Source organism: Sinocyclocheilus grahami, unplaced genomic scaffold (assembly GCF_001515645.1).
Source record: "Sinocyclocheilus grahami isolate Dianchi unplaced genomic scaffold, SAMN03320097.WGS_v1.1 scaffold916.1, whole genome shotgun sequence".
Classification (NCBI taxonomy): Eukaryota; Metazoa; Chordata; class Actinopteri; order Cypriniformes; family Cyprinidae; genus Sinocyclocheilus; species Sinocyclocheilus grahami.
The window spans coordinates 211,458-238,181 of record NW_015506095.1 but is presented as its reverse complement, the minus strand read 5'-3'; the positions used below and the strand labels follow the sequence as shown (position 1 = coordinate 238,181).

Here is a 26,724-nt window from a genome sequence, read left to right as displayed (position 1 = left end):
TATATATATATATATATATTAGGGGTGTAACGGTACACAGATGTCATGGTTCGGTACGTAGGCTACCTCGGTTCGGGGGTCACGGTTCGATACGATTTCGGTACAACAGGAAAAAACAACATATCTATGCTAGGTTTCTTTTCATTTATTTTGAACAGACAGTAGAGCCCGGTCTCATGAAAATGCGTATAAATAGTATGCCACATAAAAACGAAAACTCGTGGTATTGATATGCAAAAATTGACTTTGGTGCGCATATAATACGCAGTTTTCGCGTGCATATGATACGCATGTGTTTGGCGTGCATATAATACGCAGTTTTGGCTGCATATAATACGCAGTTTTCGCATGCATATGATACGAAATTTGTTGGCGTGTATATGATACGCAGTTATCGTGTACATATGATACGCATCTACCCCACAACCCTAAACCTACCCATCGCGTAGCATATACGCGCCAAAGTCCATTTTTGCATATCAATACCACCAGGTTTTGTTTTTATTTGGCGTACTATTTATACGCACTTTCATGAGATCGGGTTGGACAGTAGTACAAATTAAAAAAATTTCCACCTAGATGTGAAAATACTAAATATTATATTAAATTATAATGTTATATATATATCAAATCTGCAGTACATATATACATACAAGGAATAAATGCTTGAAATATATTTGATTTAGTTAACAGATAAACAAGGGAAAAAACGGTGCGACACGTAACGTAGCCTTTATATGCGGACTTTGAGTTCATTTTTGTGACACGCTTAATTTGTTCACAGAAAGGAAACTCAAATGGCAGAAAGTGACATCCTATTGGTTTTCTTTATTTTACAAAAGCACAATGTTTTGTTTTTATTGTGAGTGTACATTTGATTGCTATTATTTTCATCTAAACCACTAGATGACACAAAAACGTGGTGTAGCACTTTTCAAAACATCCGCTTTTCAAGATGCACCTGTATATTTGTCTGATCCTTGACACAATCGTGATCAAATGAGAATCGCTAAAATGAATGCATATAATTTGAGACAAAGGTCTTATGATTTTCAGTTTTAAGTAGTTAAAGCAACAGTTTGTAAAAAAATATGTAAAAGTATGGTATTTGGGGTAAAAAGCGCCCCTGCTGCTGGGGCTAAAGGCACAGTAATTAACATGATAATTAATAGATGGCTGACTTTTCCATTTGTTGACATGACATGGTTAGATTCAGATGGTAAATATCATATATTATGTTGGGTGTCCATATTAGAGATAATCTAATTCTAAATAATGTTTAGAATGAAACCATCATATTTAAAAACATGATATTAATCATATCATATAATAAAATATCATTTGTCGTTACTACTGTAAATATATATTCAATTATTATTGGATCTCCTTCAATACTTTCAGAATCTTCAATTATTAAAACGATTTTATTTCTGTATTTTAAAATATATTTTTCATATTAACATATTTTAATGACAGTATATTTATTGTCAACAAATATTCTTTTCTTTTTCAAAATAAGCAGAAAATAGTACAAACTTTGCTAAAGTGATTGTTTTGAACAAGTATTAACTTAGACATTATTTAAAAAAGCAAACATTATTTTAGCTGAATTATTTGTATCAATACCATGTGCCTTTTACCCCGTGTGTGGGGTAAAAGGCCCCTCTTGCCACCTCATACATTTATAAGATTTTTAAACAAAATAAGAAACTTGAATGATTTATTTTCACACAAAATCTGTTGCTCCGTTAATGTTCAATACAACGTATATATTTTTTCTGCAATTATACATTTTAGGCGCAGTGAATAGTACATTTTTTCTTAAGGTGGGCCGTTGTACCCTCTAAAAGTTGTCATTTATTATTTGGGCATCATAAGAAATTGCTGTGGAACTAGTTATTACATTTGATATATTTTTACAGTTTAACAAGATTATTAAAAATGATTAACTGGTGTCTTTCAATCACTAAAACACACATTACAGCACCATTATAATAGCCTCTTTTTAATAACAATCTGCATTTATAACGTATTCTGTACAGACTAAACATGCAGGCTTGAAGAAAAAAATAAAGTCAGCTACATGTAGAGGCTAATAATACCAGACTAACTACAGTTGTTGTAAACAAATGGAGGTTTTTCTATGGCCAGTGCATTTATAAAGCAGGCTGGCTGTTAAAGTATAGGCTACATAATACACTTAAGTAAAACAATTGAACTGAAAATGTTTACTCAGAGACATAAGTCTATTGACAAAGCTGTCAGTAGAATTTGGATCTGATAAGTGTGGAGATAAACACCTCAGTTAGGCCAATTAGGCCTAACCCAGATCTGAAAACAGCTAAATATCATTGAATTAAATGACCTGGCTGATATATAGGTCCAATGCTAGCGTTTAATGTTATATTCATGGAGTCTTTAATGTGGTATTGATGTTTTCACACCAGCCCTGTTAAACTGATATATGCTTCCTTGGAGGATATCCAGCTCTCTTTAGGGTGTTTAATCCTTTTCACAGAAGCCTTCACCCTTAAAGGACTGATTTAAATTGTGATATCTGATTCACTCATATTTAGACCTCAGATTTGCTAAAGCTGTGATGAATCGGTCTTTTCCTGAGCTCTGTGATTTTAAAGAAAACACTAAAAACTGAGGGTCAATGTGCTGCGATCACGTTCCTGCACTGAAGCATCTAATTGCTTACAGGATACTGCTGATGGTGTGATGGATTTTCTGTGCTCATGGCAGTAGACTCGAAATCAGATTATAGGATGCTGTGCACCCTTTAGGTGCCCCCAGCATCGGGCACAGCTTCTATTCGGCACACTGCTGAACTTAGCAGAAAAGAAAGGTTGTGTGTACCTGGCCGAAGGGTTTTGGATAATGCGTTGGTGCAGAGTCTGAGATCAATGTCCTAGACATGCATTAAATAAAGCGCAACCAACAGTCACACGGTTGGGAAACAACAATTCAAGAGTCTTTTGAGAGTTTGGAGGAAAAAAACAATTGAAGACTACATGATTTTCTGGCAGCTTGAGAACATCAGACATTTGTCCACCAGTTGATTGTAAAAAGAGCCAATTCAATCAAATTGAATTCCGATTTATTACAGTTTATTCTATTCATCGGAATCTCAGAAAAACCACAACAATATTTTGCATAAAGAAAATTAAGCCCGATCATTAAAAATGAATTAATCTCATTAAATGTTTCATAGCAGCTAGGTTTTAACCTATTACGGTCATGCATGTGGCGTTTTTATTTAATTCCTTTAATCGTCAATGGTGCTTCTCAATAGTTGAACTGTGAAGTAGATTTAAACCTATTTTTAGAGTGATAATGTCCACATTAAATGTAGCCTACACTGGCTTTCAGGGAAAATAATAATAATAAATCACAATAACAACAATGATAATAATAATCAACTATTGTTATGATTGTTTTAATTCTATTTAACAAAAATGATGACTGAAATATATTACTGTTGTAAGTTACAAATGTATTGTAAAATCAAAAGTAAGATTTATTAATAATTAATACTAACATAATATTATAATAATACTTTTATTTTACACTACAATTTACACTATTTATGCAATAAATTCTTCACTTTTTGTTACTTTAAAAATATATTTCAATCTTATTTAACCCATAAAAAGTAGTCTTGGTAGTATAAACTAATGTATTAATTCAGTGATATTAAATCATACTTTTTACTTGAATAAATAGAGTTAATCTTGATGTTACCGTTTTTTTTCAGTGTAAAAACTTAAATCACAGCCATTAATTTGCTAATCACCCCAAAATGTGTAAATTATCGTGCCACCCCAGTTATTTATTTATTTTATATCTGATGTAATTAATTATTAGCTTTTCATCAACTCATGAAACCCATGCAGCTCCCTCACGAACCCCGTTTGGTAAACCCTGGTGTGAATGACTGTAATTTCATATATTTTTAAAAATTAAAAATTTTAGTTTTACAATTTCATGCACACACACACGCACGCGTACACACACAACAGTAATGAGAGTAATGCACTTTTTTTTTTTAAGGTGCAGAATTTATGGTATTGAAAATTGGGGGATACACAAAAATGCTAAATGAATTGTCCTGTATTGAGTACACTTTTGAGCAAAATATAATTCGGTTAAAATATGACAAGCTCTTGCCAGGTTTTGTGATATACAGCCATTCACCAACATATTTCTTCCACTACTTCCATTATACATTTGTGGATGTGTGTGACATCAGATTCTCCCGTCACAGTTTTATAACCAGACTGATGTGGTTTTTGCAGGAAAGAGGGGAGTGATACTTGAACCTCATGCCTCTACAAAGCCATTCATGAGGCAAGGCTTCCTCCACACCAACAGACCAGCATGGAGAAAGGGGTCCGAACACGACACGAAACAGGAGCGGCAGATGAGAAAGATCCTCTTACTCAAGGGAAGACCCCATTAGCGGGGAGTGCAGACTTGGGACATGAATGTTGCAAACGTAATGGTCTGATCAATACCCACAACCTAATGGTGGAGACTAAAGAAGGACTGGTGTCGGTCTATTCTGCCCCACAGTACCAGGGCCATGTGGTGTCCAAGGACATAAATGGGACACCGGATGGTCGAGGACCCCCACAGTTGCTCAACCCTAGCGCCCTGCCCCAGGCTATAGACCCTTACTACAGACCCAACCTCCTTCTGTACCCCGAGAGCGTGTTGAGAGCATGGGGAGATGGGGGGGACTGCTGCGAGACCACCTTCATTGATGAGATGACCCCCGCCTCGTCCAGCTCCGCTGTCACTAAAGACGGCATTCTGTTCACCGACAGCAAGCTGCTGGATCTCTCTATGGAAGACGCCAAGATCCAGACACTCTCCTATGATGTAGATGACGACGATGATGAATTTCAAGAACTCGAGGTGAGAGATTGCATATTAATACTCTTTTAAATTTAGTTCATCCAAATGTACAAAAGACAAAAGTGCACATAAGAAGTTTTGTGCATAGAGTTAAAGTCAGTGGTAGGGCTGCATGATTTCGCAGTAGCCCCTCACTGCAGAACAAAGATCCAGGGGGCGGGTTGGATCCACATCTAGGGGGTGGAGATGGGTGGGTTTAGGGATCAGGGGGTGGAAACGGGTAGGATTGGGTATATGTAAGGTGGGAAGAGTTGAATCTGGATCCAACCTCGCCCCCTTGATCTTATGTTCTGCAGTGAGGACAATCTCTGATTTGGTGGGGGAGAGTAATCATGATTTTTCTGATAAAATTATGATTGCAATTTAAAATTATAAAAAAAAAATCTGCATTAGTGGTTATATAGCGATGTGATTATAATGGTTTTTATTTTTTGCTATTTTATTATGATGATTTTTCTTACCAAATAAAAATATTAAACAACAACAACAAAAAATACTATATGGTAGTATTTCATAGTAAAATTTTAAAAATCTAGTATTTAAGGAAAATAATGTTATGTACAATAATTTTATGTACCAAAAATATTTAACAAAATAAGAAATATTACTATTAAAAGATTTTATTCTAAAAGAAAAAAAAAGTATTTAAGAAAAATACAAATGTAATAATTATTTTATTTTAAGTACATATAAAATATTGAAAAACTATTGTAATATTTCACTGTAAAATAAAAAAAAATCAAGTATTTAAGAAAAATAATATAATTATTTTAAATACAAATAAAAATATAAAACAAAAGATATATTTCTATTGTGATATTATGACTGTAATATTTCACTGTCAAACAATCTAGTATTTAAGACAAATTATATTTTACACTTATAATGCTAATTCATCTTAATTTATTTGTTTTAAATTTAGTTTGTCTTAATTTATTTGCTTTCAGACATTAAAACAAGATTTCATTTTGGTTAAAAAAAAGAAAAAGAAAAAAGCAGCAAGTACTTAACGGGTTAGTTCACTCCAAAATGAAAATTCTGTCATTACTCACCCTCATGTCGTTCTAAACCCGTAAGACCACCGTTCATCTTCAGAACACAAATTCAAATATTTGTATTTTATATTAAGATATTAGCATCCACTGAACGTGAACAGCGTATGATACAGCACACGGATACGTTTTCTACGTTGTTTACGCTTTAATTTGAACGAAAATGCATCCGCGTGACGCAGCTGACACAGAATAGCATACGCTGATTGCGTTCAGTGGATACTCTCCAAAATGGCACCACGGAGGAGACGAAATGTTGAATAAAGTCATTATTTTTGTTTTCGTTGCGTACAAAAAGTTTTCTCGTAGCTTTGTAAAATTACAGTTGCACCCCTGATGTCACATGGATTATTTTAACGATCTCCTTGCTACATTTCTGGACGTTGATCGGGGTAGTACCCTTGCTGTCTATGGGAGGGTCAGAGAGCCCTCAGAATTAATCAAAAATATCTTACATTTTGTTCCGAAGACGAACGGCGGTCTTATGGATTTAGAACGACATGAAGGTGAGTAATTAATGACAGAATTTTCATTTTTGGGTGAACTATCCCTTTAAAGCTTCTCTTTTGTTGACAACATCGAGTTTATAAGCACTTCTCATTGCAAGTTTAGGAAGATGGTTGGTGCATGGTTCTGTTCCCAAATGCATGCGAAAACAACCCAAACTCAGAGCAGATACAGAAATAAGTTAGTGTGTTGCAGCATTTACTATGAACTGATAAATCTCGCAAGGCAGATAATGATTAGTTAAAAAAAAAAAAAAAAAAAGTTGGTGAGAGGGATTGATGCACTGCATTTGAAGTTTGCACGAGCTCACAAACCTGTGAGGGGACCAATGTGCATTTCCGGAAGTGCTGCGATCACGTAATCATATACGTCACTTTTTTTTTGCATGCACACCCTCATACATAGACCAGGCTTTACAATGCTGCCTAGGTTTTGGAACAGAGCCAACTGGATTTTCAGTCTTTTCAAATAATTTATGCACCACACATGTTTTGTTTAGAGGCAATTCTTACCAATGTAAACCATACTGTTATCCAGTGCTATAAGGATGGTATGAGCGCTGTCTTTGCCCCTACTTTAACAGCACCCTGTCATATGGTGCTGCTGATCTGAGCGAGCACGTGTCTGGAGCTCTTGCCAGATGACTGGGAGAGAGAGTGGGTGATCAGAAGGCTGTGTAGAGAGTGTAAAGAGAGCTGGTTTCCTGCTGCTGCCCGCCTGTTTGCACCACCTGTTCCGAGTCCGATGTGCAGCTTCACAGAGTCCTGCGTGAGTGGCCAATGAAGAGCACAACGAAACTGCAGATGTGCTGCAGCCTGTGTTTCATGGAGTTCACTTTGATTTAAAATACATGACCCCCAAAAAGGCTTATATGATTATACAGTCAGAAGCTTAAAAATGAATTATATATATATATATATATATATATATATATATTTATTAGGGCTGTCAACGTTAACGCGTTAACGCATGCAATTAATTTTACAATCCTTAACGCATTAAAATAATTTAAAGCATTTAACACAAAATTACTGAAGCACAATTTCTATTCTAACCCTTTAACCCAATTTTGCTTCTCTGCTTGCACAATCAGATCATTTTAAGCTGCCAAGTTTTCAGTCCAATGATCCAGTAAGCGAATGCATTCAAACAACCCGTCCAAAACAGCGCTAATATAAAGGAAACCAGGCTGATTACATCAGAGATTGCAGAGAGAACAGAGACTCACGTTGCGTTTTCAGTGAATTATTCATTCCAGTGTGTTTTGCTTTTAACCACGAGCACTGTCATATGTGACCATGGACCACAAAACCATTCATAAGGGTAAATTTTTCGAAATTGAGATTTATACATAATATGAAAGCTGAATAAATAAGCTTCCCATTGATGTATGGTTTGTTAGGATAGGACAATATTTGGCCGAGATACAACTATTTGAAAATCTTGAATCTGAGGGTGCAAAAAAAAAAAATCTAAATATTGAGAAAATTGCCTTTAAAGTTGTCCAAATGAAGTTCTTAGCAATGCATATTACTAATCAAATTAAGTTAATATTTACGGTAGGAAATTTACAAAATATCTTCATGGAAAATGATCTTTACTTAATATCCTAATGATTTTTGGCATAAAAGAAAAATCAATAATTTTGACCCATACAATGTATTGTATGGGCTATTTGGCTATTGCTACAAATATCCCCCAGCAACTTAAGACTGCTTTTGTGGTCCAGGGTCACATATTCTGTGATTGTCTCTGAAGAGCTCGAGCCCTCATATGTCACACTGTGTGAAGTACAGACTGAATCGATTGTCAACACATCCCACCGCTGTATGGCCAGATGAGACGCAAACTACGTTTTCTCGACTGGATAACCAGTGTCTCGCTAGTAAACTTTTGATAGATGAAGACTGCAATCAAGGTAAAGACGATTGCGGTGGCGTACAGTAAGCACGCGTGAGTCCGTTATATTAATGCGTGTATGAGTGCTCTTGACACACTGATCACACATTGCATTTCCGTACATTCACGTTGTTTCTAAACACATTCACGATAATGTTTTGATTGTCATGTTTATGTTGCTGTGTTTAGTTATTCTGAATGGATCCGTGTACTGTAGTAGATATATGCAGTCAGCAGATTGGTTTAGGGTTTTTTTGGCATCTCCATGTGGTCCTGTTCGGTATCGCAACTGGGCTTCTCTAAAATGTAAAAAAGCTCTTTGCTGTTGCACTGTACACAAACAAAAAAAAATTCAGATTTTTTTTTTCTTTCTTTCATATGTGCTTATATGGGCTTCTAGTACCATTTCGATCTTTGGTGTCCTTTTGGAGTTTCTAAGTGTTCTTTTTTTTTTTGAAAGACATCTAAATTTATCTTGAAAAAACCTTGCAGAAAATACAGATTTTTTGAGAATCACCCTTCAATCTTTTGGTTTACTTTGCTGGATATAGCAAATTATGACAAAATAAACATTTAATTCAAGATAAATTAAATCTCGATTAATCACAGAAAAAGGGTGCGATTAATTAGATTTAAAAAATTTAATCGATTGACAGCCCTAATATATATAAAACATCAGGGCAGCTGTTGGTCAAATGGGTGCCTCAAGCAGGATTGTATTGTTTTGCCCCCCTCTTTCAAATATTATGGAAGTAAAAAAAACCCCCCCACCTATTATAGGAGTCAAAATTTACCTTTAATAAAAAATAAAAGTAAATAAATTGTATTATTTGCAAATGACAAATCTAGACAGTTAGCTATGGCTATGATTTTATTAATACAGTTGTCCGATTTATTTTATAGTCTCAAGCATCCAGAAATCATGCAAAAGAAAATTAAGCAGTTTTACTATGATAAAACCATCGTTCATTTTTGTAAGGGTTGTGATGGCCACATGTTTTTTGTTGAAGAAATTAGAGGCTATGTCATCTATATATATAGCAAAAAGGTGGCCAAAAATTAAAGATTAAGTGGATATTTGAATGAAATGTTTGGTCAATACCTATTAAACAAGGATTTGATTGTCCTGTAAGAGTAGCAGCAACAATGACCTTTGGCTCCTTTTGCATGCAACTTGTAATGTTCATAAATCGTTTGTTTATTTTGTATTACATTATGTATTTTAACGGTGTTATTCAATGAAACCATATAATTATTAATTAATCGATCTTTATTGCCTCATTGTTTTTATATAATGCATTTTAAGTCATTTGAAAGGCTATTGTTGGCTTAAGTCTGTTTTTATAACCACAAAAAAATTTCTTAATACTTTAAGTTATTATTTGAGGTAACAAAACCATGGTTAATTTGCAGTTATCATGGCTACAAGAACCATGATTTTTGGTTTTATTAGTGTTAAAACCATGGCTGATTTTCATAATGGAACATGGAAACTCAGAGAGAATATTAGATGTGTTGGTGGTGGTGAAATTATTACCGACATTAAAACACGCTATTAACGTCAACAGCCAAAAAAAGTTTCACAGGCTTATGAATGTGCCTGAAAGTGATGCACGGACTTAGTTTTCAGATTGCTGATGTCTTTTCCGGGCATAGTTGTCCATCAATTATGATCATTTGCATTCAGCCTCAAAAGAGCGGTCGCGGCGATAGAGAGAGAGAGAATGTTTGTAACTCACAAATTTTAAAATTAAAAAACGTATACACATGCAAATGGAGGAAAAATGGTCAGAATTGTGAGAAGTTGCAATAAACTTTATTTTTTTATTCTGTGGTGAAAAAACAAAACAAAACCGATTTTCAAGGAGTAAACGAATACACTGCATAACCCTCTGCAGGCACTCTCATATCTCTTTTGGGTATTCCATAATACAACATTAACGGCTAATCAAAAATGTAATTCATGGAGAGATTAATCAGTCTATTAAACGTTGGGAATGAAAATCTGATTGCACTGGCCTGAAAAACATCACATCATACAGCACGGGACAGCATGTGCAGTGGCTCCGATGACTCATCTAACACTTTCCCTTCTTGCTTTCACAAGTGCTTCATTTTTTCCTGTGAGACGTGACTTTACATCCGCTGCTTTCTTACCTGCAGAGAGAACTCTATCATGCCTCCTTTCATAATCGCAGCCTTTAGAAGCTCTGGCCTTTTTGAAGTTCTTTCTGGAATCAAATTAATGGAACACTTGACATTCCTATTATGCAGACACACTTCTCAGTCTGTTGCACCGTTACATCCTCACACACGTTGCATCATATGACACGCTATTTGGAAAACGATGTGCCGGGTTATCAGAGCAACTTCCCAGAAAAAGCCAATCTGAGCAAATGAGATCTTGCAAGATGTAAGCTGAGGTTTGTGGATGAGGTCAATCTGGAACTTGGCAATCAGACTGTTCAATCTACATTCATCGCATTTGCATGATTAGAAATATGGTGTACCCAGATGATACAATCAAAAGAATATTAAAATCCATTTGTCATTTAATTTCTACATGCTGCCTCGAATTAAGGACTACAGCTAATACAGTTATTATATTGCCTGGGTATTGTGAATTGTCCTTGTACGTATAAGTGAATATTATGGAATAAATACACTGCTGGTGATTCACAGGGGTTTAGGAAACATGCCTTGTGTTTCACAAACATTTTATGTGTCAGATTGAATTAGAGGAATCTTACAAAAACATTCCCAGGTAACTTTTCGCTCCAAAATTAGATAGCTTTATTATATTGTATTTTATATGGACTTTTCCCCTTTTCCCCATTACTGTAATATAGAATATTTTAAATGTTTCATTTGGCTTGGATGATGTGCAAAGAAAAAATGTTTGACTGGTTGCATAAAATGACAGCTTCAGAAAGCTTCCACCCAGTTGTTGTGCCACACAATGTTTGGCTCTCAATATATCCGGAAGACTTCTTGGGCAATCGTGACATCATGTACAGTAGAATAATCAGTATTTATTACTCAAAACTAAAAATGTTATCATGGTCCCCACCCCCTTTTTTTACTACTTCCTTGCAAATGCTTTATTTAATATATGACTGTATCAACTTGACATTAATTTAAACAAAAGCCTTTTTAATTGATAGGTCACATTGTAAATTTCTCAGTATAGGCTCACTGGAAATACGTGCCTCTACCTACATTTCTTCAAAACTCAAAAAACGTACTTGTACGAATCGCTGCAGTTTCCAGTTTAAATGAACACTAGAGGCAGTAAAACTCCCACAACTTTTATTCCTTTTCACACCAAGTATGATGTGCAGGTCCACAGTTTCGATTAATAAATCCTAATTTTCGCATAATCACTTGAGGAATATTATGTTATGAATTCAAAACAATTTTAACATGCTGTGAGATTTGAAAACTGGTGCATTTGAAGATTAGCGTCACATATCCAACTTCCTATGCATGAGTTTCCTAATTCAGTAGGTTTGCTCGGTAGCTCACTCGATATGGCATTGCACTTAAGTGATGAAGAGCTTCGGCATGAATCCCGTTGTCACGGGGCTGATGAGACGAGAGGCGTGCGGATCCATGTGCAAGCTTTATTTAACAAGAGAAGTGGTCAAACACAGGCAGGGTCGATCAATGGCAAACAGGTATATGGCGGGCAAAACACAAGAATAGTCCTAGGGCTAGCGTAGGTCACTGATCGGCAGACAGAATCACAGGGGCGAGATGAGAGGGAAGAATCCAGGAAAACAGGCAAAGATCAGAAACCGAGAGAACAGGCAAGGCAAGGCAAAACAAGGAAACACAGAGACTCGGAATGGGGTACAGGCTAAACAATACTCAGAGGAGAATGGTTGTTTGAGTGGGTGTTATATAGTGAGTGAGTGATATGAAACAGCTGTGTGCAATCAGTGCAGTGTGTAATCAGTGCAATGAATGATGGGATATGTAGTCCGGGGTGCTATGCAACAGTTGTGTTGTGCGAGAGTCAATGTAATGGAAAGGGTGACCTCTGGTGGTGAATGAACGGAAGTCCATGGACAGGATTCGTGACACCCGTGAAACTACAGTTTAACAAAACAGCTAAAATCTGCATAAAGAATTTAAAGTAGCACGGCTGCATCAACAAATGCCTTTTTACATCACTTTTGCATTTGTTAACACTATCGGGTAGGTTTAGGGTTGGGTTTGGTGTAGGAGATATTTCCAACACAATACAGCATTAAAGTGCCCCTATTAAGCCATATTTAAGGTTCCTAATATTATTTTGGGAGTCTCCTCCCTGATAGCACACATACATCTTGGATACGTCTATTTGACGTCTGCATTTACATCTGGAAGACGTATTTTTTACAGTGTTTGCTCATCTGCAATACGTCTATAAGACGTTTTCTATCAGATGTCAAATAGATGTCTATTAGATGTCTTTAAGATGTTTATGATTTAGAATATATGTAAAATTGACATCTTACAGACGTCTGTTAGATGTTTGTACACAGCAGATGCTTTCCAGATCAAGTGATCTTTAACAGACATCTTGCAGACGTATGTGTGCTATCTGGGCTACAATAGGATTACAACGCTTTCGTTTTCTCAAAATATGCATTTAATATCACCTCATTTTCCAGCGATTCTCAAACGATTCGTTCAAATCAGTTCAAAGATTCAGTCTCTCTAAAACCCTCCTTTCCGTGAGCCCACTCTGCTCTGATTGGTCAGATGGCCTAGTCTGTTGTGATTGGTCTACCACGTACAGCGTGTGTCGGAAACGATACGCCTATTTCAATAGTTCTGTATTTTGAACGCTCGATAGAAAATATAAACACCTATTATTTATCATACTTGTGATTCAGTGGAGCCAGCTGGTCCAAATAAACAGAGTACTGAGCCATCTTTCAAGAGCAAGCGTTTAGTGAATCCCACATTGAATTCCACCGAGATTTTTTTTAACTCCCCGAGATTAGAGAAGCAGTCGTCAGTAAAATTACGTGTTTGTGGGCGGGGTCAAGTTGTTCGCTGCTGGCCAACGTAGAACATATGTTGAAATTATGAAAATGTGTCACCCCGTGACGAAGTGGGATTCGAATTACTAACGACTTGTTTAGGCTGTAGAGAGTCGATTCTTTATTTTGGGAGACAATAACTTTATTTATTATGCACTTTTGGCTTTTCAACTTTGCTGATCGTTTACATTCACATACAGCTCATTACACATTGCATGAAAGGCAATATTGGAAATGGCATAATAGGGGCACTTTAACTTTTAACGACACTTCTCAGAATACGTACCTGAAGCAACGTAATACAGACACAGCAATACGTGCCTATATCAGCGTAACAAAAACGTGCCAGAGTCACGTATTGAACCTTCCACGCATTTAGTGCCTCTCACGGGACGTTTCACTTTAAAACTGCCGCGAAACGTGCAGTAAGGTACGTAAAAACAGTGCTGCAGAAATATATTTAAAGGCACGTATTTCGATTAAGACAACAGTGACATCACTGTCAAAAATGTTTGTCATACATTAAAAACCTGTTAATTGGTTAAATGTAAGTCGCATATACAGTGAGAATTGTAAATGGTTTAACATAGCAATATATGTAATGTTATTGTAACAATTAAATTACTGTTGTTTTCAGGTAAAAACTATGATTTACATAAATTACAGTGAAAGATAGTAAAGGACATTCTGAGAATGTCCTGCATCACATTTAAATAAATTTCATTATTTTTGCTAGCAGTAATGTAGGGTGTTTTGTTACATTTTCTTCATCTTACGTTCGTTATGTTAATGTTTATTGCATTTCTAGTGTCGTGTGTAACCCTGATGATTGAATGGTGAATTTCTGGCAACCACAGCTGCCATTTATGTATCTCTGTTAGATATTCATTTTAAAATGGCATGCTATTTTTAGAGTTTAGAGACCCAAAAATTAAAATTCTTTCATTAATCACTCGACCTCATGTTGTTCCAAATTCATGCCAAAGCTCTCTGGCCCTCCATAGGCAGCAACTACCACGTTCAAGGCCCAGAAAGGTAGTAAGGACATTGTTAAAATAGTCCATGTGGCATCAGTGGTTCAACTTTAATTTTATGAAGCTACAAGAATTATTTTTGTGCACAAAAGAAAACAAAAACCTCTCTCCAGCCATCTTCTTTCAGACTGTGTGTGAGAGCGAACTGTCGTCCGGATGCTGCAGCTCACTTTGCCCTCGATGTGTTAACATATGCAGAGGGCATTTTGCTGCAAATTGGTGATAAGAGAGCCAGGTTGTGCAAGCTGTTTATGTCCTTGTGCGGAGGTGAAAAAAAGCAACATTCATCTGCACACCGTTAACACATGCAAGCTGTGATTACATACACAAGAACATGTTAGTTGATGATAAAAACCTTATTAAAAGTAGGGGATGCTGAGAAAAGTGATTTTCCTTTAAGAACAACATGCATAAATGCTGCATGAATTGTGGCTTCAGTCTGTAATACAGGCCTGTGTGAAAAGTTTCATCAATATTCATTTATGAAGGTACATTTTTATTTCAGTATCATAGCCTTTATTAAATACTATACAGCATTCAGAATGATTGACATGATTGAAACTCAGCAAGAGTTGAAATTGGGCTTTTTCTATTGTCAAAAAATGAAAAATTCCCAAATGAGCTACAAATGTACTGCGACACAAGTCAACACAATTCTGTGAAATTGAAATATTTCAGGGATATTCTTCAAGAAAAGAAGACTTTTCCCACTGTGAATTGATTGGATCATAAAAAGTGGACATTATTGTACATAGTAGTATAGAGTCAGGTCTGAATAAAATTCATGCAAGACTTCTCAAGAAATAAGTTAAGAAATATCTTAAGATAAATTTCAGGAATGTTCCTAAGTGCAATTGGGGAAAAACAAAGTTCAACACTTGTCATGGCACTTTTTATATGTGGCTAGTGTTATGTTGTATGCTTAATATTTGAAGCAGCCCAATAATTCTATTAAACACATTACCTTCTTTGGGAATATCAGACAAGTTGGAAGTTATTCTAACTTTAACAGGTTATTTACAATGATTTTTAAGATCATTCTTTTCAGGAATTCAAATTCTTCTTTAGAACAATCTTTAAAAAAGATGAGAACATATTTTTAAGAATGCAGAATATTCTTAATTCCTTAGTAAGAAAATAAGAAGAAAATAACAGTTAAGAAGAATTGTATTCTATTCAATTAAAATTAATTTCATTCTAGTATTTTTTTGGAACAGCATACTGTTGAACAGCGTACAAAAAGACCAGGTACACTAAGCAAGAAGTAGAATCGATTTTAACCCAATAAAAACCCTCCACATTAGGGCTATGAATCTTTGGGTAGACAGCGAATCGATTCATAGTTTTTCGATTCGATTCAAGAACGATTCAATTCGATTTGATTCGATTAATGATTCGATTCTGCATTCTTTATGTAACGGGGCTGACGAGACGTGAGACGTGTGGATCCATCTGCAAGCTTTTATTAAAGAGATGTGGTAAACAGGCAGGGTCAGACAGGTATATGGCGGGCAAAACACAAGAATAGTCCTAGGGCTAGCATAGGTCACCGATCGGCAGACAGAATCACAGGGGCGAGACGAGAGGGAAAAATCCAGGAAAACAGGCAAAGATCAGATACCGCAGAAACAGGCAAGGCAAAACAAGGAAAACACGGAGACTCGGAAAGAGGTACAGGCTAAACAATACTCAGCAGAGAAAGGTGGTTAGAGTGGGTGTTATATAGTGAGTGAGGTGAAGTGAGGTGAAACAGCTGTGTGCAATGAGTGCAATCAGTGCAGTGTGCAAACCGTGCAATGAATGATGGGATATGTAGTCCGGGGTGCTATGCAACAGTTTGTGTTGTGCGAGAGTCAATGTAAAGGAAAGGGTGACCTCTGGTGGTGAATAAACGGAAGTCCATGGACCGAATTCGTGACACTTTAAGTGCATTCACAGGATTATTTAAATGCTTCCCCTAAATTCTTTAAATGCTTAGTCAGGGGACAAATCACACAGCAGCATTTATGTTATGAACAATAGGTTAGAAAAAAAACACTTTTGTCCATTGTTAGATGCTAGTTTAATAATGCTATAGCATGACATGGCATATGTAGAAATGTATGTGAGCCAAGATTTTTTAAAAAGAGCTTTAAAAGTATTATGTATAGGCTAACATTTTGTCACACCAGGGGTGTAGCCATCATTTCAGAAGTGACAGAAATGTCAAATACAATAATTTTATGTAAGCCTATGTATGTATGTATGTATTATTATTATTTTTTACAAGGAATTATTTTCTTATCTATTACTTTGAATTTGCTATAAGAAATCAAAAACACTGCTGGACAATAATCAATCATTTGTAATAATAATTTTTCCTAATGGCAATTTTATGATTGTTTTATATACTACAAACAATTATTTAAATTTTCTGCAGAGAATAAGGTAGAAAATATACTTTATAGTTTCTGTACTGTAATAAATGATATGTCAATTAGCACTGCATCATTCATAAATTGTATTTATTTATTGTGTTTATTGTCTTAACGTTTCAGTTCATTCGGCTGTTTATTCATGGGGAAGTCATGGCCTAATGGTTAGAGAGTCGGACTCGTAACCCAAAGGTTGTGGGTTCGAGTCTTGTACCGGCGGGGATTGTAGGTGGGGGGGAGTGAATGTACAGCGCTCTCTCCCACCTGCAATACCATGACTGAGGTGCCCTTGAGCAAGGCACCAAACCCCCAACTGCTCCCCGGGCGCCGCAGCAAAAAATGGTGTGTTCACTGCTGTGTGTGTGCACTTTGGATGGGATAAATGCAGAGCACTAATTCCTAGTATGGGTCACCATACTTGGCCACATGTCACTTCACTTCACTTTTTTCAGCTTAGCTGCAGCGATAGATGTCTTTGTCCATATTAGGCATTTCCTGGTACGTCTAAAGTTCTATGAGTGTGAGATCACTTCTCTTTCAGTGCGAAAACTTCATCTCATTTTCATAAAATAAAATGCTATAGTATTTAACTTTTCCTCTCTATCGGCAAATGATGATTCTGAAAGAAAACGCGCCTGATGTCTGTTTGCTAAAGCAACGAACTCTACTTTCATGCATCTGATTATCAGATAAACCTTGTGCACTTATTTCAAGGTTGTTGTTAAAGCTGTGGTTATTTCAACGGTTTCCTTCGTACATTCGGTTCAACGACATTGTTAAAACACATTTATCATTCAATGTGCGTATGCTTTAGACACTAAAATTTTTGCTCTGTCCATGCAATAAATGCGCAGCCTTCGACTGCTGCTCAGGTAATGCCGTCGGTATGACCGAAAGCCATTGAAAAACTACAGAGAAGCAAAACTACTTCACTTTAGCATTACTCGCCACGAGTAGGCCACGAGAGATCACACATCAATTGCTCAAAAAATGTGTCGGTGAGACGAACGGAGCACGAGCGCAATCCTGTGACAGTCACTGCAGGCGGGAAATAGTGGAGTGCGGGAAGGAGAGATGCGAGGCACGAACACTGTTCAAGGTCTCCATTAATTCCTGCTTGTAGTAATTTAATGTGTATATATTTTGAAAGCATTGAATCGCTATAGAAATCGCAATTTATTCAATTCTTAGCGTTTTCAATCGATTATTGTCCGAAATTGACGATTCACGATTCAAAAATCTATTTTTCAAGATCGATGCATTGCATCGTCAGGGTTTGTAATCGATGCATCGAGAAAACGAGTGAATCGTTACACCCCTACTCCGCATGCAAAATTGGTTACTATGTTGATTTTGACCCATAATGACTGTCTCAGGCCTAGAAGCTTGTTGCCATTATTACTCCACTTTCTTGGTCTTCCTTTTCCCTGAAAAGAAGCAGAGAGATGTGAAATGGAGAGCGTTGGATGAAAAGCCTCTCTGTCATCTGATTCACTCAGTGTTTTGTGTGTTTTCTGCAGAGTGAGTACTCAAGTGACTCAGAGAGTGAAGACAATTTCCTCCTGATGCCTCCGAGGGACCACCTGGGCCTCAGTGTTTTCTCCATGATCTGCTGTTTCTGGCCCTTGGGCATCGCAGCTTTCTACCTGTCTCACGAGGTGAGAAGATCTCTATCACCATCTCATATGCCAACGTAAATGCCAATGTTCAAGAAGTAGTTACATTTATTAATACTGATAAAATGAAGACTAACGATACACTCTTTAAATAAAGGTTCTAAAAGCAGGTTTTCACAGTGATGCCATAGAACAGGGGAGCCCAACCCTGCTCCTGGCGATCGACTCTCCTGCAAAGTTCAGCTCCAACCCTAATCAAACACACCTGAAGCAACCAATTAGGGTATTCAGGATCACTTAAAAATGAAAGGCAGGTGTCTTTGATTAGAGTTGGAGCTAAACTTTGCAGGACAGTCGATCGCCAGGAGCAGGGTTGGGCACCCCTGCCATAGAAGAACCATTTCTGTTTCCCCAAACAACCTTTCAGTGAACAGTTCTTAAAAGAACCATTTTTTTAGTGTGAAGAAGATTGTAAAAGTCTAAAGAACCCTTTTCCACTATCCACCTTATTTTTCACGTAAAAATGGCCATTTGTTAATTTTATGGGTCTTGCTTCCGGTCTCATCTGCTTCCAGCTATTTTTAGCTGTACAAAACCACTCCTTTTGCTGCTTGATATTGCAAATTGGTGTGTCTTACCAGATTATTTTAGTGTATTATTTTAATTATGAACAGTTTTATGCAAGTTATGCAAACAGTTTTACCGTTTACTGCACGTTGTTATTCTTCTATAGCGGCTAATCAACAGGAAGTCTCGCCCATAGGCCTACATCCGCGTTTAGGAATAAGGTGGATAAAGAATCTTTTGTGGAATGGAATGGAATGTTCTGTGGATGTTTAATGTTTTTATGGAACCATCGATGCCAGTAAAGAACTTTATTTTTAAGAGTGTAGACTGTTTACAGTTGCCTAGCAACATATCAGAACTGATGCAAGGTCACAGGGGTTCATACAGTATAATGGCTACTTTACAACATAATTTGTCTGAACAATCTGTTTTATAATAAAGCAGTAAGCCAGAAGAGGCCATGAGTTGCTTTACAAAGGGTATTAAATAATGATTTTTTTTTTGGTGCAACATTTTTGGAGAAATTGTTAGATAGGTAGAATTGCTTTTTTGTACATTCCTGTGAGAAGTTCACACAGAGTTGCATCCATTGTGCAGAACCAATGTAATTTATTTAAATTAATTTATGTAGTAACAACAACAACAACAACAACAATAATAATAACAATTATTATTATTATAATTTTTTGTCTGTGTTATTATTGTTATCCGTCCATTTTCCAAACTCAGGCAGGGTTGTTATTATTATTATTATTATTATTATTCATTCAAAACCATTCTATTTGATTTCTTTTTTTTAAATTAATGTATGTAGTAGTAGTAGTAATAATAATAATAATAATAATAATAATAACAACCCTGCCTGAGTTTGGAAAATGGACGGATAACAATAATAACACAGACAAAAAAATTATAATAATAATAATTGTTATTATTATTATTATTGTTGTGGTTATTATTATTATTATTAATATTAACTCTAAATAATAATATAATAATAATAATAATATCACATATAAAATTATTATTATTATCATAACTACATATTCATATCTGTTGTACTTCATTTTTAATTATAATTTCTATACTACTACTACTACTAATGTGCCTCACTTTGGAGAATGGATGGATGATAAATAACATGAAGATAAATTATTATGGTACAGTAGCACTTTACTTAAAGCCTTTATGTATAATGCATTATAAAGGGTTATTAAAGGGTATAATGCATTATAATTATTCATAATGTGTGTTGCAATACATCATATCTTGCCGTAAATAATTATAACCGAAATTGAAATGCATAGTGTAACAATTAATTGATAAGCGTGTATTAACTGTGGTTACAGTTATTCATGAGATTGCACAATGCGTTATAAGGCATAAGTCATGCATCATACATAAAGGCTTTAAGTAAAGCATTACCGTTATGATTGTTATTATAACTCCTTCAGATTAGAGTTTTATTGATACTTTAACCATACTTGTCCCCTATTATGTTTGATAACCCTGGGCTTTGAAAACAAAGTCCTGAGGACAAACTAAAACTGTGGAAGGATGCATAGCTAAACGGTAGATTTCCACAACTCACAGTGCACACTGTCAGGGAAAATCCGGTCATTATACGTCATTGAGCGTTTAAAAACAAATATCCATTATAGTCTAATGTATGAAGCAGGGAAAAAGATGGAGCATTCCCGGGTTTGTTTCATAAAGGTGACTATAGTATGCTGCAGTGTCAAATGTATTTATAGCTTACCGCAATGCTCTTGAGAGGAGAGAGATTGCTTACAGAAAGAGTGCTGAGAGAGAGAGAGAGAGGTCATTCGCCTCAGACGGGAACTGTACAGAGAAGTGGTAATTGCAGCATTTTCACTCATTCCCTCTCTTATTTCAAAACATTAATACAAAACAGGATATTATGGTTTTCATCTCCTTTTGTTCATCTTCCATTTCACCTCCAAATCAAATAAAAATGAAACCTATATTTTTTGCATCTTCAATACTGTTGAACATGACACTTTTAAAAAAGCAGCTTAACTGATATACATAATATAAACAATCTATTCAATTATGCAATAATTTACAATAAATTAGTCTTAAAATATCTTAAAGGGGTGGTTGATTGCGATTTCACTTTTTTAACGTTAGTTAGTGTCTAATGTTGCTGTTTGAGCATAAACAATATCTGCAAAGTTACGATGCTGAAAGTTCAATGCAAACGGAGATATCATCTTTTAAAATTCTGGCAGATTAATGCCTACAAAAACGGCTGGTAAGGGACTACAACGAGTTACTTCCCGGGTTCGTGACATCACAAACCCAGATAAATCCCGCCCTCGGGAAAAGGCAGCAAAGGGGGCGAGGCCATGCTGCGCTGCTTTAGAGAAGAGGAAGAGAAAACTAGAGGTGCATTAAAAAATCTATTCAAATATGAATCGCGATTCTGTCTTCTTAACGATTCTAATGGATTCACAAGTTTCGAAATCAATGTTCTAAAGCAGCAGTTCTTAATACTGTTCCTCGCGTTTGCTGCTCTGCATCTCTGTCTCTCTCTGTCTCTCTCTCTCTCTCTCTCTCTCTCTCTCTCTCTCTCTCTCTCTCTCTCTCTCATTCAGCTCAGCTCCAACAATGAACTGTTCCAGTTACACACTTATTTTCACATAGCTATGAGAAACGTTAAACATGGACGTGCGTGCAGTTGCCGTACTGTATTAAAGATTTAACAATAAACATAGGCCTACCATTAAAAGCCATGATTGCACAGGTTCTGCATGATCCTCTTCAATAATATCCTCTGCTTCTCAATCGGGCTCAAACTGATAAGCGATATCAACGAAGCCGGTGTTTACAATACAACCGGAGGCCGCTGAGGTGAGGGGCGGTACGTTTAGACGCGCACTAGAAGCGGTTTAGCCAATCACAACACACTGGGCTAGCTAACCAATCAGAGCCCATCGCCTATTTCTGAGGGCGGGGCTTCATAAAACAGGAAATGATCAGCGCGTTTCTCAGAGAAGGGACAGAGCGATGTGGAATAAAGATAAATTATGTGAAAAATAATGCGGTTTTTTTTAACTAAGCATTAACACATGTTAGACTGCACCCCATAAACACAATCAAGCCTAGACAAAAACAGTGAACCACCCCTTTAATGGTCCCAAAACAGGCCTCATTTTCATAAATCGTAATTTCTTTTGATTTTGGGCTGAAATATGTCCTGGACATGTGCTTGATGGGTTTTGTGTGATTCATCGTATGCTTAAACTTTCAGTGTTCTCTTTTGACACTGGCTTTAAAAGCAGTTTATGGCTCTCATTCTCTGTGTTTCTCGCTCTGTTTCTCTCCGTCTTTCTCTTTCATGCGGTACATCACGACTCAACACCCACAGCTCTCTAATTCTCTGCCTGAAAAAAAATATAGAAATCTTTTCTCAGCCTGGTTTTTTAAATCTAAGCCTACACCAAAATCAATTCACTGCAATCCTTCTACAAACCTCAACAGATTTACATTATTATTGAATGTTTTATCAAGTAAAAATGCCACACAAGCAGCTAATTTATCTCTAAATATCTGAATGCATTATTGCATATCTTCTAAAAGATGCTAGATACATCTTGTAGAATATATACAGGCTGTAGTAGTGAGTATATTGTAGACATTAAATTATGCTGCTATTTTGTGAATGCACTGTAATAATATGAATGCTTGATTTTCTAATCCAGGTGGTTGGAATAAATTAATTTCTTGGGGGTTTTGTATAAGAGTGAGTCACGGCAAGAGCAGTTTCCTGTGAGCTGTGCAAATTTTCAGACAAAGTTAGTAACTCACAGTTTTGCACGTGATTTCAGCTGCAGAGCTTTTAATTGGTAATTTTTTTACTTTTCTTTTAATTAATGATGTGGTTTTGAGCAATTACCCAGCAATCAATAGAACACAAACTCTAGTTACACTGTAAGTCTGTCTCATCAAATCAACATTTAAATAAAACTTTAATGTGTGAAACAACCTCACAAATGCAGAGATATGATGAAATTTCCACGTTATAGAAGTGGTCAAATCGTACAATTAATAAACATCCCAAAAGAGGATCATTTAAAAAACAAAACAAAGTTTATTTAAAGGGGTCATATGATGTGATTTCAAGTTTTTAAGGGGCGTTACATTTCCGACGAGTGCTTGCGGTGTTTGGCCAATCACGATGCACTGGGTCAGCTGGTGCCACCTCATGCTAACCCTGGTCTTCCCTTTTATGATTTTTTCTTTCTCTGCTCTAGACTTCGGGTATAATCAAATAAAATTCGCTTAAATTGCACTTTTTAGCAATTAAACTAACGTCAATGCTTTGAATTCAGAGTTGTGTGTGTTGAAGGCTCAGTCTAAAACAGTTTGAACAGTCATGTATTATACAGGTGCATCTCAATAAATTAGAATGTCGTGGAAAAGTTCATTTATTTCAGTAATTCAACTCAAATTGTGAAACTCGTGTATTAAATAAATTCAGTGAACACAGACTGAAGTAGTTTAAGTCTTTGGTTCTTTTAATTGTGATGATTTTGGCTCACATTTAACAAAAACCCACCAATCCACTATCTCAACAAATTAGAATATGGTGACATGCCAATCAGCTAATCAAATCAAAACACCTGCAAATGTTTCCTGAGCCTTCAAAATGGTTTAAAAGGAGCCCCTACCAAGTATTGAGTACATGTACAGTAAATGAACATACTTTCCAGAAGGCCAACAATTCACTAAAAATGTTTTTTTTATTGGTCTTATGAAGTATTCTATTTTGTTGAGATAGTGAATTGGTGGGTTTTTGTTAAATGTGAGCCAAAATCATTAAAAGAACCAAAGACTTAAACTACTTCAGTCTGTGTGCATTGAATTTATTTAATACATGAGTTTCACAATTTGAGTTGAATTACTGAAATAAATGGACTTTTACACGACATTCTAATTTATTGAGATGCACCTGTACATCTAGCGTTTCTACAGGGCTTTTCATCTTTTAGCTGGGTTTAGTGAGAAGCTAATGGATGGCCGATGTGAAAGTCATCCACCAGTGGGACGTTCTGTGAAAATGAAGCAGGCGTGATGTGCCTTGAGGGAGGCCAAAGCAGCCTCTTTTTTTGAACAGGTCTTTTTCTTCTATTCTCTTTCACTGGCATCATTTTTAAAAGGTTATTGCTGTCTGCTAATGCAATTGCATAGAAACTTAATCATACATATAAAGCATTTGACTTAACTACAAGTCTTATAGCATGCTTTTATGTTCGTTTACTGTCTGCAATGTTTTATTTTTCAATTCACCAAAGGAATTATGAAAACTGTGCAGATACTAATACAAAATTCATTGCTTAATACAATTTGCATGGCACAATTTCCCATGTTGCATGTGGTTCTGAGTGGCAGGTAGAGGAAACACCAGACTACTGCTTTCTGCCGCTCTTTCTGCATTTTTTAGTATTATTATTGTTTTTTCTTCAAGATTATGGGCATTGTAGTTCTTAACCTGGAATTTGACCATTGAAATAAAAATGTTTCTCTGTAGAGAAATAATATGATTATATAATGTTTAAAAAGAAAGGAGACATGTACTGAAATGTTTTGTGAATTTACCCTATATAGTAATTTAAAAAAATAGTTCTGTAGTTAATTTCTTTCAAATTAAAGTTTTAGACGTCTAGCTGAAAACATAAATCTAAAAGGTAATCTTAAATCACAGTACTGCTGGTCTGAGTTCCAACTTACTTTAAAATATATCTAGATTGTATTTGATAATTCTAAAAGTATCTTTCCAGTTGGGCAGATTGTTCCTTTTCTGTTCAGAATATCAGGCCCTTAAACATCCTTTTTTCAAAATAATTTGTGATTCATCTCCACTCAAAGATCCTGCACTCAAACAATGCTCAATTTAAAATTGTTTCATGTGAGTTTGTGGTTTTGTGCGACTGGCTACTAATTGCATCTGCGTATTGGGGGATGCATTTTTATGTTTTCTATTTCAGTTTCCCAGTGCAGATTGCATCCATGCAGATTTCCATGCTCTTCACCAAAGCGAGTAATCAATTCTGAATTTTAGATTGCGATAAAACTGTAATGGATTTTAATGTGATGATCTCATCACAGTGTTTCCTAAAGGATTTTATTTTTGCAAAAACATTCTAAACAATAACAAGTAGTATTATATCAACAGATTATGGTTTAAAAGGGGGGAAATGTTATTAAAATGTAATATTTAATAAATTACTGTTGTGAATATGTAGTAGATACAAGACATATTTGAATCTCACTATCCTTACAAGTTTGCATATTTACCAGTGCCACTCATGCATAGCAGTACAGAAAACACAATCTCATCAGATATATTACAATCAATTTATAATTTCACATGAATTGTCCTTATTAGACCTCAAAGCATGAGTAATTATTAATCTGGGCAGGTCAGTGAATGCTGTTCCTGTCCTATCTGTTTTTGCTAAGCCTGTGTGCATAATCTGATTAATTGCTTTTAGAGTGTGTTCTAACACAAACACAATAAGCTCCTTATGTAATGGTTTGGCGAGAGAGGGTGCAAGTGTGGGCCGTGTAGAACATAAGCTTTGAAGAAAATACCTTTTTTTGAACAATGGGTGGATGCGTTCAACAAAATGGTTTTAATTTCGTCAGCAACACCGTGGGTGCTCTTTGCACGGATCGCCGCAGAGATTCACATAAGCCCACTTCACAAGTCAATATGCATTTGTGCTGTAGTTGATGATTACGCAGGAATGTCACACATTAATATTGCAGGAAATATATTCTGCACAGTAAGATCTGGTGCAATCACCGATACGACAAATTGAGTGATTGTCATGCCCCATTTAGTTTCTTTTTAATTTTCTTTTTTTTCTTATCGTCTGTGTCATTGCTCTATTGTTAATTACTTTTTACTTTGATTTGATGGTAATTAATTATGCATGTCTAAATTGAAGCAGTAATTAGGCTACTGAGTACAGTTCTTCATCTGTACGGAACAATAGGTTGCTAATCATGTTTGCACACTGACTGTGCACATTAACAGCAGGGGCGGAAGAAGACATGAACTACTTTGCAAATCAAACTTCAAATACTACTGCATGACTAATTTTCAACAAAGGATGCATTAAAAATACTGAAGATTACACTTAACAATAGATTTTTTTCAGACAGACAGACAGACAGTCAGACAGTTGATGGATAGACAGTTGATAGATAGACAGATAGACAGACAGACAGACAGACAGTTGATAGACAGACAGACAGACAAACAGTTGATGGATAGACAGTTGATAGATAGACAGACAGACAGACAGACAGAGAGTTGATAGACAGACAGACAGTTGATAGACAAACAGACAGACAGTTGATAGACAGACAGACAGACAGTTGATAGACAGACAGACAGACAGACATACATACAGACAGACAGATTGACAAACAGACAGACAGTTGATAGACAAACAGACAGACAGACAGTTGATAGACAGACAGACAGACAGATAGACAGACAGACAGACAGTTGATAGACAGACAGACAGACAGACAGACATACAGACAGACAGATTGACAAACAGACAGACAGTTGATAGACAAACAGACAGACAGACAGTTGATAGACAGACAGACAGACAGATAGATAGATAGATAGATAGATA

At 36.0% G+C, this 26,724-nt stretch overlaps 1 protein-coding gene across 3 annotated transcripts in view; it reads left to right on the top strand.

The window, feature by feature from the left end:
- The window catches only part of LOC107564210 (synapse differentiation-inducing gene protein 1-like), a 39,705-nt gene that overhangs the window by 1,159 nt on the left and 11,822 nt on the right, over nt 1-26,724 (top strand). The window contains exons 2-3 of one of the 3 annotated variants that reach the window (XM_016249217.1): nt 4,302-4,923; nt 18,383-18,520. In XM_016249217.1, coding sequence (XP_016104703.1) covers nt 4,384-4,923; nt 18,383-18,520 — 678 coding nt within the window. In that variant the 5' untranslated portion in view covers nt 4,302-4,383. Of the gene's footprint in view, nt 1-4,063; nt 4,924-18,382; nt 18,521-26,724 lie in introns of those variants that run through there. The other 2 variants (XM_016249218.1, XM_016249220.1) reach the window with 2 other exon arrangements.